Genomic DNA, 15,282 nt, shown 5'->3' with positions numbered 1-15,282 from the left:
TCGAAAAGACAGTACAATCTCACTCTTCATAGAATGAGAGGACTAAACCTTTACAGATAAAAGTCTGAGAGACCAAATCTTTTTTTATTTTAACAATAAGAAAACCAAAAAGGAAAGCAGTAAGATAAATACGAAAAATGACAAATTACAGTTTGGACTAACTCTGGTAGACTTTAGAATCCGTGACGGCGCGTGCAGGCAACATGTTTGTCTCTTTTCGACTACAAAGGTTAGATCCGTCCTTTTTCACATCTATTTCACTGCTTTCTTTTTTTGTTTTCTTATTTTTAATTAAAATAAAAAAACATTTCGTCTTTCGAACTTTTATCTGTAGAGGTTTAATCCTCTCCTTATATGAAGAGTGAGATTGTGCTGCCTTTTAAATGTTTGTCTGTAGAGGGTATCAGTAGTAGTGAAGACCAGACTAGTTACTAAAGGAAATAGTAATTCCGGTAGACTTCAGAATCTGTGACGGCGCGTAAAGGCAATATGCTTGTCTCTTTTCAACTACAAAAGTCAGATCTGGTGGTGGCGAGTCTGGTGATCTAGCACGTGTGGTGAGAAGAGCTGCCAGAAGGAGTGACGCGTTGTGGCTTGGGAGTCTGCTTGTGCTGCATCTCTCGGGAGTTACCGAAAAGCTGTAGATCTGTCTTTTTCGGTCTTGAAGGAAGTAAAAATGAAACTAAGTAAAAAGACCTACCTTAATAGACAAGGTGAGTGGATGGAGGAATGAGAGGGAGGACCTCGGCAAAAATCAGATCTAGAACTCTTGGTTTTTTACGAGAAAGAGAGAGAGAGAGAGAGAGAGAGGGAGGTGGAGAAGGGGAGACAACTAGGGCATCTTTCAAGAATAGTTTAAATTTTCTCTATATAGATTATTTACCTTTTAATTAATTATACAAAACTGTTAAATTTCTATCATATAGGACCATTTACCATATTTAGAGAATATTGTAGCACAAACTTCAGAAAAAAGAATGGATGATTCAACTTGATATAGATCCAGATCCTGATCGAGTCAACCAACAACGAAACAAAAACTTCAATATCTTCTCAATTGATCATGTATAAGATGACACAAAATGATCACTTATGCCACATACCAGCTAACCAACATTTTGAACTAATCTTTTTCTTAAACTTGTATTAAATTTGTATTAAACAAGTTTAGTATAATGATCAATTTACTATAAAATTTGTTCTTTTTTTTCCTATGCATTAACTTATTCATTAATCAATCTTTTATTTTTTGGTGAAAAAATATATTAGTTTTGCCAAAAAACTGTTTCACCCAACTAGGCACGTTGCTCCAGACTTAGTATATATATAATGTAGATTGCTAAAACCTACAGAAAAAGGAAACGTGCATGGCTCAAACCAGCCTTGGGATTTTCTCTTGGGTCCTTATTGAGCTTGTTTCACGTCTTTAATCACTTAACAATCTTAATGGTTCGATCTTAATTTCTAAAATGAGTTCAATTTATTTGATAAATACTTTTAGGCCGACTCAACTTTTAAAATAATCCAACTCGTCCAATAAAGTTTTCAGCCACTTACCGAATAATATAGATTTTATTTGGTCCATAAAAAATATCAAAAGATTTTAACTTAATTATCAAGCCTAATAAAAAAACTCATATTCTGTCAAAATAACAAACTTTAGATCCATGACCTATTCAAAATTACTCGTTAAATCTCAAATGGATTTTCCATAAATATAAATTTTAATAAATTAATAGTTGTGGGCTTGGGCCTAGGCCCGGGTGTTACAAAGCCAGCACCTTTGTGTTAAAGATAGGATTTGATCCTGTTTTATTTAAATTTTATGCTTATAGACAAGCTATTATATTTTTATTAAGAAAAATTTCAACAAAATTCTTCAATTTCAAATTGTTCTACTTTATCGATGGCTGTTTTAAGCTGGATACAATATGAAAACAATACCTAGGTGAAGAAGCAACAATAATAGGAAGAAATTGCTTTCGGGCTCCGATAATACCAAGAAAAAACCGATTCTTTGGTAAATTTTATATATTTACTACTTGGATTTACATCTTGATTCTTTATATTATTAAATTGTATGCTTTTTCTATCACTCTATGAGAGAATTGCTCAATTGTCGACTGATTCAACTGGTGAAGCTGGGGCAATCTTACATGCAAAATTGAAGTCAGCTGATTCCATTTTGGAATGTTAATATGAGATGAGATCCTCTTTTGCCTACTGCCAGAGTGATTGGTTATTCCTGGGATGTGAATAAATGCTATAATCAAACATTATATCAAATGGAATTGAAATTTCTTACAACTGTTGCTTTTGCATGATCATGTGCACTTCTTTTAAGCAGTGAATAAAAGGAAATGACGCTGATAGTCCATGTCAACACTGAATGAACATTCCCAAAGACGGGGTTTGCAGTATTTCCTGTCAGTAAAGGAGATAAGAAACGAGCTGTTGAAAAAACACAAATGTATAGACTTCCAATATATATAGAAAGAGAGAAGGAAATCATCACTGAACTTGCATGAGAGGTCTTTGCACTTATACATACAACTAGGATGACAAAGCAGCATCAAAACACACAAGTAGACAACAAGTTAAGGTAGCAGCATACGTACAAATGTATATTGCTGTTTACGAAGGGACAGTTGAAATTAAAGATAAAGGACTACTGCTGAAACCCAGCCAACTGTGTGATGAACATGGGATTGAATCCGCTATAAAGCCTGTTTTCATGAAGTCTATTAAAAAGTGACTTCCCCAATCCATATTTCCTCGCTATGTCAGAGTGGGCCCTAGCTGAATGTCTTGTGGATGCGCCGGTAACTATAACTGCTGTTTTGTCAGTAGCGAAATTAGCCAAAGGTATCACTGCCTCCGGCTCCATTGCCAATGAGGCATCTACCAGAAAAATGTGACTGAAATGTCCAGCAGGTATGCCTTCATTGTGTAATCGAAAGCTACTAACGAAAGTTGACAAAATTACCCTGAATTTCCGAAGTTTTTGTAATGAAGGACAAGTAAAACATTCCCCTTTTATGGGACATGAACGAAGAATGTCAGCAGGTACCCCATCCATCTCTCGAAATGCAGCATTGGCTCGAAACATATCCGATTCTAAAATTACCTTTTTCAAACTTCTGGTCAGCACATCACATGTGTTGTTTGTGGGTGCGCATATAAGAATTAGACACTCAGGAGAGCTCCGATATATTTCACATACTGCTTCTTGAACAACAATTCCAGTTCTTGATAGTTCTTTTGAATCCATTGCAGTGACTACACAGAGTGAGCCACTGAGAAGATAAGGTGGTGATCCCCGAAAGCTTGAAATGTGACGAATTGCAGAGACCTCATTTTTACTAACTTGGTGATTGGCAGGAAGCAGAGTGGGTGGGCTAAGTTTTTCCTTTCGGGATACACAATATTCAGGAAAGAGGAAGTTCTGGACTGAAGGATTTGACATAGTTTCAACTGCTTCATGAGCCCTCTTTAGGCACACTCTATTGAAAGAGAAGCTGATGTCATATTTTCTGGAAGCATAATGTTGTGAATGAAAATCGTCTCCGAATTCCACTAATACGCGAGTGCTCTTCACCACACGATAGATAAAACCCTGTTTACCATTTAGAACGTCAGTATTGTAGACAATATGGCAGAACCACCTCATGCTTTGGTCAGCTTTCAATGTTTAGATTCCTTGTGCTATTCCACTATTTCGGTCAAATTCATAGTGAAAACTATACGAAGTTATGATTATATCCCTAAGATAAAAAGGAATAAAATAATAACATTAAGAAAATCCATACCACGGCTAGCTAGATAGGTGGCGTCACTAAAATTGTTAGTTTCCATTTGAATTGAATAATGAAACTGAAATAAAATGAAAAACTTGAAAGATAAATAGTGTTACAATAACTAAAAGATAAAGACCAAAATAACGAGTCATGGGAAGGAAAAAAATATGCTTCTATCTTTTTTTCTAAATGGTATTATTCTTGTGATAAAATTCAAAAAATAATATGATCAATGCTTGTTTTTTCGCTCAACCTAACTGTGAACGTTAATAGATAATGGACGTAGGGTCTTGATTTGCCCGCAAGTCCCACAAATTTGAATTACTCTGAGCTGATTATGGACGTATGTTCTATTATTGTTTTCTAACTTTGAACATCAATACTATTTTTGGGTCTAATCAAGTGCTTCCTATCTTCTTGGTTTTGCCCCTTTGCACTTGTAATGAAATTTGAATTTCTTATGAAAAGGACCCTCATTTCCAAAGCTGGCTCCTGAAGGGCTATTGGCACAACCTAGATTTGTTTATACGTCTCATAATCCATATATGGTAACTATTTTTATCGATGTCAGATAATTTTAATTATCCCCTTTTTTTAAATAATTTTTTTATGACGACGAATCTACGAGACTGTGCAAATGTGACATGTCTTTTCCCAATTAAACTCCGGAGCCATGCAATGTTCCCCATCCCATGTTTTCAAACAATTATAGTAAGAAACTTGTTTTTAAATAATGTCTATGCATTACTCAATATCTCCTAATCCTTTAAATTTCCTGTGAGAAACATCCTTGTTATTGTCTTGATTCTTTGCATACATATCCTTGCTACCAAAATAATATGCAAAAAATACCCACGTGCTTCATCCACAAGCTAAATTTCATGACTTTATCAAGCATAAGCTAATGGAAGATCAGAAAGCTTACCTGAAAGGGCTCAATATCTTTACCCAAAGGTCGTGCATAGACCAAGTCCCTCGATAAAAGGAATGGCCGCCTCCCAGGAATAGAATCAATCTCAAAAACTACAAATGTTTTATTCTTCTTCTTAAGATTTCCACTAAGATTTTTGTACTTGGTTGATTCTTTATAGACTGCTGCTTCATGGAACTCCAAAGTCACATTCTTCAAGAGGAAATCACTCCATTTCTAATTCGAATAAAAGCATCAAGTTACAACAAGCCACAATGAAAAAAACGTATCTAAAGTTAAGAAATGAATAGCATTCCTCCATCACAAAATTCTGCTAAAATGTTACATCTTCCATATCACTTAAGAAGATCACCAGAGAAGAAAATAATATAGTTTATAATTATACAAGAGATTTCTGCAAATACGAATGTAAAACACTCCCTTAAGTTAAGAGCAGCTCTTTTTTTCCCCGAAGAGTTTAGAAAAAGGACTTGGCTCATGCCACTTGCCACACTCACCTATACAAGAGCTAGAACATTGGGGCACAAAATAAGTTGTAGTTCTAACAGTAACTACAACTATACGGTACAAAAACATTGATTTTTGCCAACCATCAGACAGAGTGCTGTATAATTGATGCTATGAATACAAGCGGTCAGTTTTAGCAACAAAGTCACTTCATGAATTATTGATATTGGCAGGAGTATGAGCCCTTCTCTCACACCATGGAAAGCACTGAATGTGATAAATATGCACAACAGAACTAAAATCCTATATAACAGAGGGAGGGGGGGGGGGGGGGGGGGGGGGGGGGGGGGGGGGAGGGGAATAGCATAACCAGGCAACATTTACAGTAAAATATGTCTTATTTTATTGACTCAGGTCAACTATATATAATGACATTTTTTTTTTTTTATAGGTAGACTATAATGACCTTGTTGACATGCCAACATTGAGGTTCAATCAAAACTGGTTTTTTAAGTGGTTCTTCTGTCATTTCTACTTGTCTGTAGTAAGGAGATTTCTTAATAGGGTTCACTGCATCTTTTCTGTTCCTTGCAGTATTTGCGTTGAAATACAAACTTACTTGCCTGTCAGGTCCAATAGTACAAACAAAATTTTTTCGATATCTTTTTTCTTATATAGTTACGAAATTTCAAAATTTTGAGGGTGAACTAAAATCGTGTTATTTTTTATATGAAAATAATGAGCTTTTTAATTTGTTTATCAATACTCCAAAATTTTGAGAGGGAGCAAAACTACCCTTATTTTCTTTTAGGGAACAAATGAAATTTTAGTTTTTTAGGGAACAAAAATTGCATTATATTGAAGGCAACACGTTAATTATAAATTTGGAATGAGTCCAATCCACAATTTGTTTAGTATTCAGCTCCTTTATAAGAGTAACATGCATCCCAATATTAAGTTTTCATAAATTTTCAGTATAGCAAATATTTCAAATTTCCATGTGGTTATGTGGTTATCAATACTGAATTTAAACTGATAAAGAAGGACCACTGAAATTTATCTGTTGGTTCCTAACTAGATGAGTTGACCTAACTCTATCATTATAATATCCAACCTGCTCCATCTCTAATTATTAACAAAGTACAGTACGAGTGCTAACTACCGATAAAAGGACATGATATCTAAGGAGAGTGTCCTGATCTTAACCATTGCCTCAGTTCCAGTTTAGAGTAGGTTGATTTGATATTTTTTATTTTCACTAGAACTTTCAGCAGCAGGAAATAACAAGAAAGTCATGAATTAGTAAAATTAACTAAAGACTTTACCATTAAGCAAGATTTCAAAGTGGACAATACACAAGAGGATTGATATGCCGAGTTATTTGCTTTACAATTAAGCTACCTTAAAACAGCAATGTATATATATAGGGCTGTTATGAGTACCTCCAAGTAGAATTCCTCAGCATATAACAGAGCAGTAAAGTAAGCCTTATACGTTGAAGGAGACAAAGGCTGCTTCAGAATTTCAGGCACGATGTTCTCCTTGATCTGACCTTTGATGTATTCAGGAATTGCAAATATAGGTGATGTACCCTTTTCCAACATATAACTCAGTTTTCTTTCTTCATTTCCAGGAGTACTAGTAGTAGTTGGATATAGAACTGGCTTAAAGGTTGGAGGAGGCCCTTTTAGGGAAGATGCAGATGGCTTAGGAGAAGATTTCGGAGGATTAGGGAGAACTGGAGAGGAACTGGAAGAGGATGGGGGCAGATTGGATATAGAACTTGCAAATAATGATGTTGCGCCCTTTTTTAATATATAATCCGTTTTTCTTTCTTCACTTACTGCATGAGATGTCGTTGGATATATGACTGGCTTAGAGGTTGGAGGGGGCTTAGGGGAAGATGAAGATGGCCCAATTAGAGATGGAGGTCCTTTAAGGGATGATGCAGATGAAGAAGATTTTGGGGGATTACGGGGAACTGAAGAGAAAATGGAAGAAATTGGGGGCAGGTCGGAAGAAGAGTGAGAATAAGTATAAGAAAATGAAGGTGGTTGTAATGAATTTGAAAAGTTTGGAGAAATTTCATTAGTCCTTTGGGAAGATTCCTGAACATGTGGCTCCTTGATTATCAATGAATTTCTTATCCATGAATCTACTGCAACTTTGGCTTGATATAATGAAGGACTAGGCCGTGAATACGGTAAAAGTGGGTCATTATCAAGGGACGATGTGGTTCTGGTTCTTAGAATTGATTTATATACTAAATGGCTGTTCCTCGAGGTAGTGTCATCATATTCATAACCATCAACAAAATGTTCTGTATGGCAACAAAGAATGAAACGCAAGAATTCTACAAACAGAGACATATCGTACTTCTGGTGTCAAAACGAAGGGAGACCACTAAACTCTGTCTGATTGCTGAGAAAATGGAACAAATTTCAGAACATCAAACATGAAATTCACAACCTAACCTAGCATATAGTAAAATCTGGCTAAGCTTATGAGAGATTAATGTTTTATCACGTCCAACATAGTTCTTTTAGATGTATCAAGTTCAAAATAGTTAGCATCCTGTTATTTTAAATTTGCTACTTTTAATAGTGATGAAAGAAAGAGATCCACTCGCTAATAAACTATATCTCAAAATAAAATAGCAATAGAAGAGAGAGTCAGACTGATCGTTTCAAATATACGGCAATAAAGATAATATTGGACATGACTATATCAAACGTGCAGATAATAGTGTGTTTGCGTGTGCGTAGCGAGAGAGAGAGAGAGAGAGAGTGTGTGTGTGTGTGTGTGTGTGTGTGTGGACGAAGAGAAAAAAGCGAATATAGGTAAAGGAAACAAAATGTAGAATATTTGTAGTTCTTATTTTACTTTTAACTCCAAAAGAAAAACAAAGAAATAAATGGGTGATCGGGATTAATCTTGACTTCTCAAGCTTTTCCCTTTTAAAGATCTAGCAACCAAGAATTTCATTACTGTTTCAAAACTTTCCCAGAAACCAAACAGGTGACTGAAAAGACAATCCAAAATCTGAGAAAACGGGGGATACGACGATGCATGGCAGAGATAAGAATTTACCTGGAGTTCGCGAGCCAAAGATTGAGCCCTGACTAGATTGTTCTTACATGGGAGACAATGACCTGATGATCCTGAAGCTCACTGACAATTCACAAACAAAGAACGGAGGCCAAAAAATATTCAAGAGAAGGACAATATAGATAGGAATTCCAACTTTACTTTTTTTTCTTCGAAGGCAAGATAGTATATTAAACTAAACAAAGAAGATTCTTCGTAGAAAGCTACTTTAGTTACATTTTAGAATTATAAAATGAATTTTTATAATACTGTTTTTGTCCTCTTTTACTTTGCTATTATTATTTATTAACGGTGGACTGTCATTATCCTTCAGGGAAAAGGAAATTTCAAAGAAACTTGTCTGAAGATCCTTTTCGCTTTGTTTTTTAATTAAAATCATCTTAATTTATTATTATAATTTTTTTAAATTTTAATACAAAATATAATAAATAATTTAATTTTTTTAAATTTTAAAATAATAATAATATTAAAAAATAATATTCTAATAATATTTTATCATCTAAATTCAATTCAATTTAATTTAATTCAACATCTAAATGTAACATTTCTCTTATTTTCGTGATACTGTAAATGCTTACTTGGTATAAACGATCAGTTCTTTGAATTTTTCCTTTTTAAAATATTTATATTTTAAAGGGTGGTAGCAGCACAAATGCCTAGTTTTTTTTATTATTTTTTTAACAATCTTAATTATTAAAAAAATTAAAATATATATATATACAATTTTATTGATAATTACTTCTTTAATCATTTAATAAAATTAAAAAAATTAAATATTCAAACAGTAACTTTAACCGATAACTTTGAATGAATTAATTAACATTTTTCATATAATAAGAGTAAGATAAAAGGACCATGCTAGAGTGAGAGAATGTGTATGATAAGTGTACTTCTTATTTTTTCATATATTTTTTTATATACTTAAATATTTTTAAAAAAGTTATAATATCATTTAAAAATATTTTTTTTAATTACTATTTAAAAGTAAAAAGATAAAAATATCTGGTGATCACCTCGCGGTGGCTCAGCATTTTCCAAGATAAAAAATGAGAAGATAGTCATCGGATTTCGTTGAAAATTATGCATCCACATCAATACTTACGGCAAGTCAATTTGATAGAGAAAAATTAAAAATAAAAAAACAAAAAACCACCAGAATGCTAAACACGTAAGATAAAAAAATTTACGCGATAAATGAAATGATTTCCTCTTGAAAAACGTGATTTTCGAGTTTCATTGGGCAACAATCCATTCACATTCTGTTGGAAATATTTTTAAAATAGTTTGATAAATACTAGTATTTCGTTTGAATTTGTTGGATGGCAACCTAGCACTACTCAAATAGTTATATATTTTAGTTATTATTAATATTATTTTAAGATTTATTTTGAATGTTATAAATAATCAAATTTAAATAAAGTTATTTATGCTTATGGTTTTAATAAAATAAGTTATGAGTACATCATTCAAGCCCATTTAGATAGTGAAAGTTTCTTATCTCATCTGATCATTACACATTTTTAAAATTTTCATATAAAATATAATAAACAATTCAATTTTTTCAAATCTTAAAATAACAATAATATTAAAAAATAATATTTTAATAATATTTTATTCAACTTTTAATTTTTATCAGAACCATCGCATCTCATCTCATTATCCAAATCTTACATTTTCAACATATTAGCGATAGTAAGCACATATATTGACCCTTTATATCAATACTCTCCCTTAAGTTGGTGCATGGAGATCCATAATGTCCAACTTGTGCAAGAAATGATGAAAAAGTTCTTGTCCTAAGATTTTGGTAAAGATATCAGCGACTTGCTCATGTGAAGAAGTATGGATAGCTTTGAGGAGGCCCGAGAGAATTTCATCATGAAAAATGTAGCATCAATCTCAATATATTTGGTACACTCATGGAACTTCGGATTGTGTGCAATATAGAGTGCAGATTGATTGTCGCAATGAAGAGTGAAAGGCTCGAGATGAGAGATGCCAAGATCAATGAGAAGCTGCTTTAACCATGTGAGTTCGCAGGTGGTGACGACCATAGCTCGATATTCGGCTTCGGCAGAAGATCGAGTAACAGTAGTCTGTTTCTTGGTACGCCATGAGATTGGACTAATGCCTAACTGAATGAAGTAACCTGTGGTAGAGCGGCATGTGGTGGGGCAGCTTGCCCAATCAGAATCAGTATAAGCTGTAACTTGAAGACTACTAAAAGAGGAGAAGAAAATGTCTTGGTCAGGACTTCCTTTGAGGCAGCAGAGAACACGAGTAGCAGCAATCATGTGAGGGACACAAGGAGCGTGCATGAACTAACTGAGAATGTTGACTGCATAGACGATGTCAGGTCGAGTGATGGTCAAGTAAATGAGACAACCAACTAGGCAACGATAAAGACAAGGATCAAGGATGAGAGTGTCATCTTGATTGTTGAGCTTCAAATGTTGTTCCATAAGAAAAGAGGAGATTCAAGCACCAAGTTGGCCAATGTTAGAAAGTATGTCGAGGGCATATTTGCGCTGATTGAGGAAGATACATTTGTGAGAGCAAGCAACTTCGAGTCCAAGAAAAAATTTTAGAGAGCCAAGATCTCTTTTTGAAAATGAGTAGCGGGAATTCGCTTGAAAACTTCGATCTGAGAAATGTCTTTGCCAGCAACCAAGATGTCATCATCATAAAAAAGAATAAGAGTGATGCTGGTGTGGGTAATAAGAGTGAATAAAGAATGATCTGCCTGAGATTGATGAAAACTTGCATCAAAAAACACAATAGTTAGTTTAAAAAACCAGTTACGGGAGGCTTTCTTGAGGCCATATAGGAATTTTCTGAGTCGACAGACATGAGTCTCCCCATTTAGTGCAGTATCCGGGTGGTGGATTCATGTAGACTTCTTCTTCAAGATCGTTGTGTAAAAAAATATTGTTGATGTCAAGTTGATGAATAATCCAATTTTTGGCAGCAGTGACTGCCAATAAGCAGCGGACAGTGGTCATTTTGGCAATCGGAGCAAAGGTCTCAGCGAACATGGCCTCGTGCCAATGGGAATGGCGTATGACATCGGAATAGCAGGAGGGATCAATACAGGAGGTAAGAGCAGTTAAATAAGTAATATGTGAGGAAGAAAAATGAGAATATGAGAGAAAAGCAGATAAAGGATGAGCAGTACCTGAAGCCGGTGTAGTAGATGAAGATGTCGTGGGTTCCATATGTAAGGTAGGGCATATGTAGTCGTGGAGATAAGCAGGCCGAACAATAGTGCTGCGAGGACGCGAAACGAGAGAGTCAGATGGTGGAGAAGTAGGTGAGGGTAAGGAGGAAGGAGAATCAAGAGAGTCAGAAGGTGGAGAAGTAAGGACAACAGATTTAGGAACGGGAAGAGGGATAATGGGAGAAATGGAAGAGGAAGTGTCTGGGAGATCTTGAAAATGAAATTGTTGTTCATGGAATGTAACGTCACGAGAATAGAAAATGGATTGGGTGTCAAGTTTGTAGAGTTTGCATGCTTAATGAGTACTGGGGTAGCCAAGAAATACACATTTAGTAGCATGATGAGAAAATTTTTCATAATGAGCACTAAGAGTTTATGTATAACAAAAACACCCAAACACACGAAGGTGTTCGTAGTTGGGTTTTTTATAAAAAAATAATTTCAAAAGGTGATTTATTTTGGAGAATGTGACTGAGAGTGCGATTGATGAGATATATTACAGTGAGAACACAATCACCCCAAAAAGATAGAGGTAAGTGGGCTTGGAAACGAAGACTACGGGCAACATTTAAAAGGTGCATGTGTTTACGTTCCGCAATGTCATTTTGTTGGGAAGTTTCGACACATGAGTATAAACTGATTTTGGACGAGAGCAAAAAAATGCATTAAATGAGTACAAGTTTTAGATTTAAAATGCATAAGATATATCCAAGTTGTGTGAGAAAAATCATTAACAATTGTGAGAAAATAATGAGCCCCACGTAAAGAAGAAGTATGATATCCATCCCAAATATCACAGAAAATGTGATTAAAACGAGAACCACTTTTATTAGCTTGATGGGAAAAATGTAGTCTTGTATGCTTAGAACGAGCACAAATATTACAATTAGAAAGAATATAGGGAGAACAAAAAATATTGGGAATGATAAAACTAGAAAGATGATCTAGACGTTGATGCCATAAAATCTTACTAGCAGTGGATTGAGCAGCAAAAACAACAGGGGGGTCGGGACGGTACACATAGAGCCCATTGCATAAATCACCCGCTCCAATCGGCTTCATCGATTGTGGGTCCTGAAATGAACAAGTATTAGAAGAAAAAGTAATAACACAAGAATTGTGGAGGGCAATTTGGGAAACATATAATAAATTAAAGGAGAAAATATGAATGAAATAAACAGTAGTTAAGATTAAAAAAGGGGAAAGGACACAAGTGCCCAGCCCTTTGGTTGGGAAATCTTGGCCCGTGGGTAATTGAACAGAGTGAGGAACGACTAGGGTTTGTAGATTGGTGAAAGCTTCTCAGTGATGGCAAATGTGGTGACTCGCACCATTGTCTACCACCCAATAGAGGCGCCAATTGAAAGAGAAAGAAGATTATGCAGAGCAGAGATTATCGACAAAATTGGAAGAGGAAGCAAGTAGGGGGGCAATGGACTAAGCAGATGAAGGAGCTTTTGGTACAACTCTGGTGATAACCCAGGGACTGGACTGGAATCCGAAGGTGTGATGGTGGTCTGATTCGCACTCGATGGAGGAGGACCTAGAATGGAGGTTTGCAGCTTGGTGCGGAAGTCACAACCAGGTGGGTAACCCACCACGGTCCAGCATCTATCGCGGGTATGTCCCTCCTTCCCACAAGCCGTGCACTTGAAAGGAACTTTCAGACGCCCACTGTTGCGGACAACCTTGACAAGTGTTTCTGATGAAGAGGTTTGTATGTTCAACAATATTTGTTGTTCTTCCTGAAACAAAATAGAGAAAACTTTAACTGTTCGAACCATCTATTAGGGCCTCCAATATTTAGTATGCATATGATTATTGATGAGGGCGAATATTATCTTAAAAAAAACAACATCTTAACAAATCAAAGGCATCCAATTTTATACTAATTGATGTCGTACGCATTTATATTATTAGACCATTAGTGCATCCTGAATCAAAATTAGTAGTTCTTCGACCCGTTTTACAAAGAAGTCTTTTGAAGAAAAATGTTTTAATCACACGCTGACGTGGCACTACGGTACAGATATCACATACTCTATGTTGAAGGGCCCATTGCTTCAATTTTGACTGTAAGATTGATTACCATGGCTTCATCTGCCATGCTTTTCTTTTTTGAAGCAACCTGCACCATTTTATTATTATATATATAGTAGGGTTTGTTTGGGTAATTTAATGAGACGATAAATTTTTAAAATTTTTCACAATTTCCTTCCAACAAAATTACTGAAGTATAAAACAATTTTAAAACTTTAACTTTTTTATATCTAATCAATTACATTTTTCAATTTTAAAACTTTAACATTTTTCTATCTAATTATTATAACTTTTATAAATTTTAAAATAAAACATAAAAATCAATACAATTTAACTTTAAAATGCAAATAATATTAAAAAAAAATGAATATTGCTATATTTACAAAAGAATTATACAAAATAAATTCACAAAATAGCGTGGATGCATCTATTCTATTAGATCTACTTTATAATAAAAGTAACTTTACAATCTGATTAATCATATCAAACTATATCAGTTTGTTGAATTATTTTTGTGTAATCCCTTTATATCTAGAGTATTTACCTTAAATATAATTTTTTAACTTTACAATAATTTGATTTAACTTTTTCTCTTTTATTTTTTAAAATCTAATAAAACAACTTAACTTAAAATTATTTTACTATTTTTCACATAATTGTAAGATACTCCATGTGTCCAAACCAGCGGCTCTGCTAGGATGGCGAGGAAAGAAACGTAGGTGGTTAAAGACCGTCATACAAGGTCCATCTTTGCCGAGGCAATTAAGAGGCAAGCAAGACCCTCTGCATTCTCAGTTCACTACATTTCAACTACTAAGTCAGTCCAACTTAAGGATTGGATGCTACTCCGAATTTGGGACCTCGAGGTTTAACAATTTATACTATATATTATACAAGAAAAATGATTTATACATAATATTTTTTATAATATTTTATATAATTATATTTTAAATAAGAAGTATTTTTATAAAACATTTTATAAAAGTAACATAATTTTATAAAAATACTCTCATTTTATAAAATTATTGTGCAATATGTTGTGGATATATCATTATTCACTGTACAATTATAACTATAAATTCAAATATCCTTAAAAGATTTGAGATTACCCCTCTAACACTCAAACACCCAGCCTAAACTCTAATTTTTTTTATATGACATAGTAGTCTTGATTTGATATACTAAAATCTATGAACACATATACAGATACACACTGCACAATATTATTTCTATTCACACGCTAAAAGCATTTATATTGGTTTGGTCAAATGGTAAAGTTAGTTAAAATTTACATAATTGATGTCAAAAATACTCCACATTAGATTGACCAAATCTAAAATAAGATAGACTTCTGTTACGGTGGTTGGTTAAAGATGGAGAACCATAATTAATTCATCAAACATTAAAATACTAATTTCTCACTCCAAGTAAATATTAAAATATTAGTTTCTCACTCTAAACAAAAATGCTATTTGGTTTGTAATTAAAAAATTTAGATAGAATTTTAGATCAGTTTAATCAAATATTTTTTGTTATTAGTATTAAATGACTTTTGAAAATATGATTTTTTTTAATATTAATTTAATTAGAATATAATTATTATTAATATCAAATTGGTAGAATTATAAAATGTGATACAAATAAATTAAATAAAAAATTATTAATTTAATAAAATTTTATTAATAGAGAGTGAATGGTTAATCCAATGTGGAGATTGAATTTAAATAGAATAAGTAAATGTA

The 15,282-nt window shown here is 33.8% G+C and overlaps 1 protein-coding gene across 2 annotated transcripts; it reads right to left on the bottom strand.

Moving 5' to 3' along the window:
* Window positions 1-2,454: 2,454 nt before the first annotated feature.
* Window positions 2,455-8,420, bottom strand: LOC121255575 (probable RNA helicase SDE3). 2 transcript variants are annotated; one of them, XM_041155949.1, is made up of 5 exons: window positions 8,266-8,420; window positions 7,463-7,596; window positions 6,618-7,204; window positions 4,723-4,944; window positions 2,455-3,616 (listed from the first exon to the last, which is right to left on the bottom strand). In XM_041155949.1, the coding sequence occupies exons 2-5, from the start codon at window positions 7,542-7,544 to the stop codon at window positions 2,669-2,671; spliced, it is 1,839 nt and encodes a 612-aa protein (XP_041011883.1). In that variant the 5' UTR covers window positions 7,545-7,596; window positions 8,266-8,420; the 3' UTR covers window positions 2,455-2,668. The 2 variants fall into 2 exon arrangements, with proteins under 2 accessions (XP_041011883.1, XP_041011882.1); XM_041155948.1 differs by having other exon boundaries at window positions 6,618-7,596.
* Window positions 8,421-15,282: the final 6,862 nt, after the last annotated feature.

The sequence above is a fragment of the Juglans microcarpa x Juglans regia genome, chromosome 3D (assembly GCF_004785595.1).
Source record: "Juglans microcarpa x Juglans regia isolate MS1-56 chromosome 3D, Jm3101_v1.0, whole genome shotgun sequence".
Lineage (NCBI taxonomy): Eukaryota > Viridiplantae > Streptophyta > Magnoliopsida > Fagales > Juglandaceae > Juglans > Juglans microcarpa x Juglans regia.
This window is presented reverse-complemented; position numbering and strand designations above follow the sequence as displayed.

Coding starts and splice junctions, on each gene's coding strand:
- LOC121255575 (XM_041155948.1), bottom strand. CDS start 7,544: ATGTCTCTGTTTGTAGAATTCTTGCGTTTCATTCTTTGTTGCCATACA. Junction 4,945..6,617: donor CTGAGGAATTCTACTTGGAG/GTACTCATAACA, acceptor TATTCGAATTAG/AAATGGAGTGATTTCCTCTT. Junction 3,617..4,722: donor AAGATATTGAGCCCTTTCAG/GTAAGCTTTCTG, acceptor AATGGTAAACAG/GGTTTTATCTATCGTGTGGT.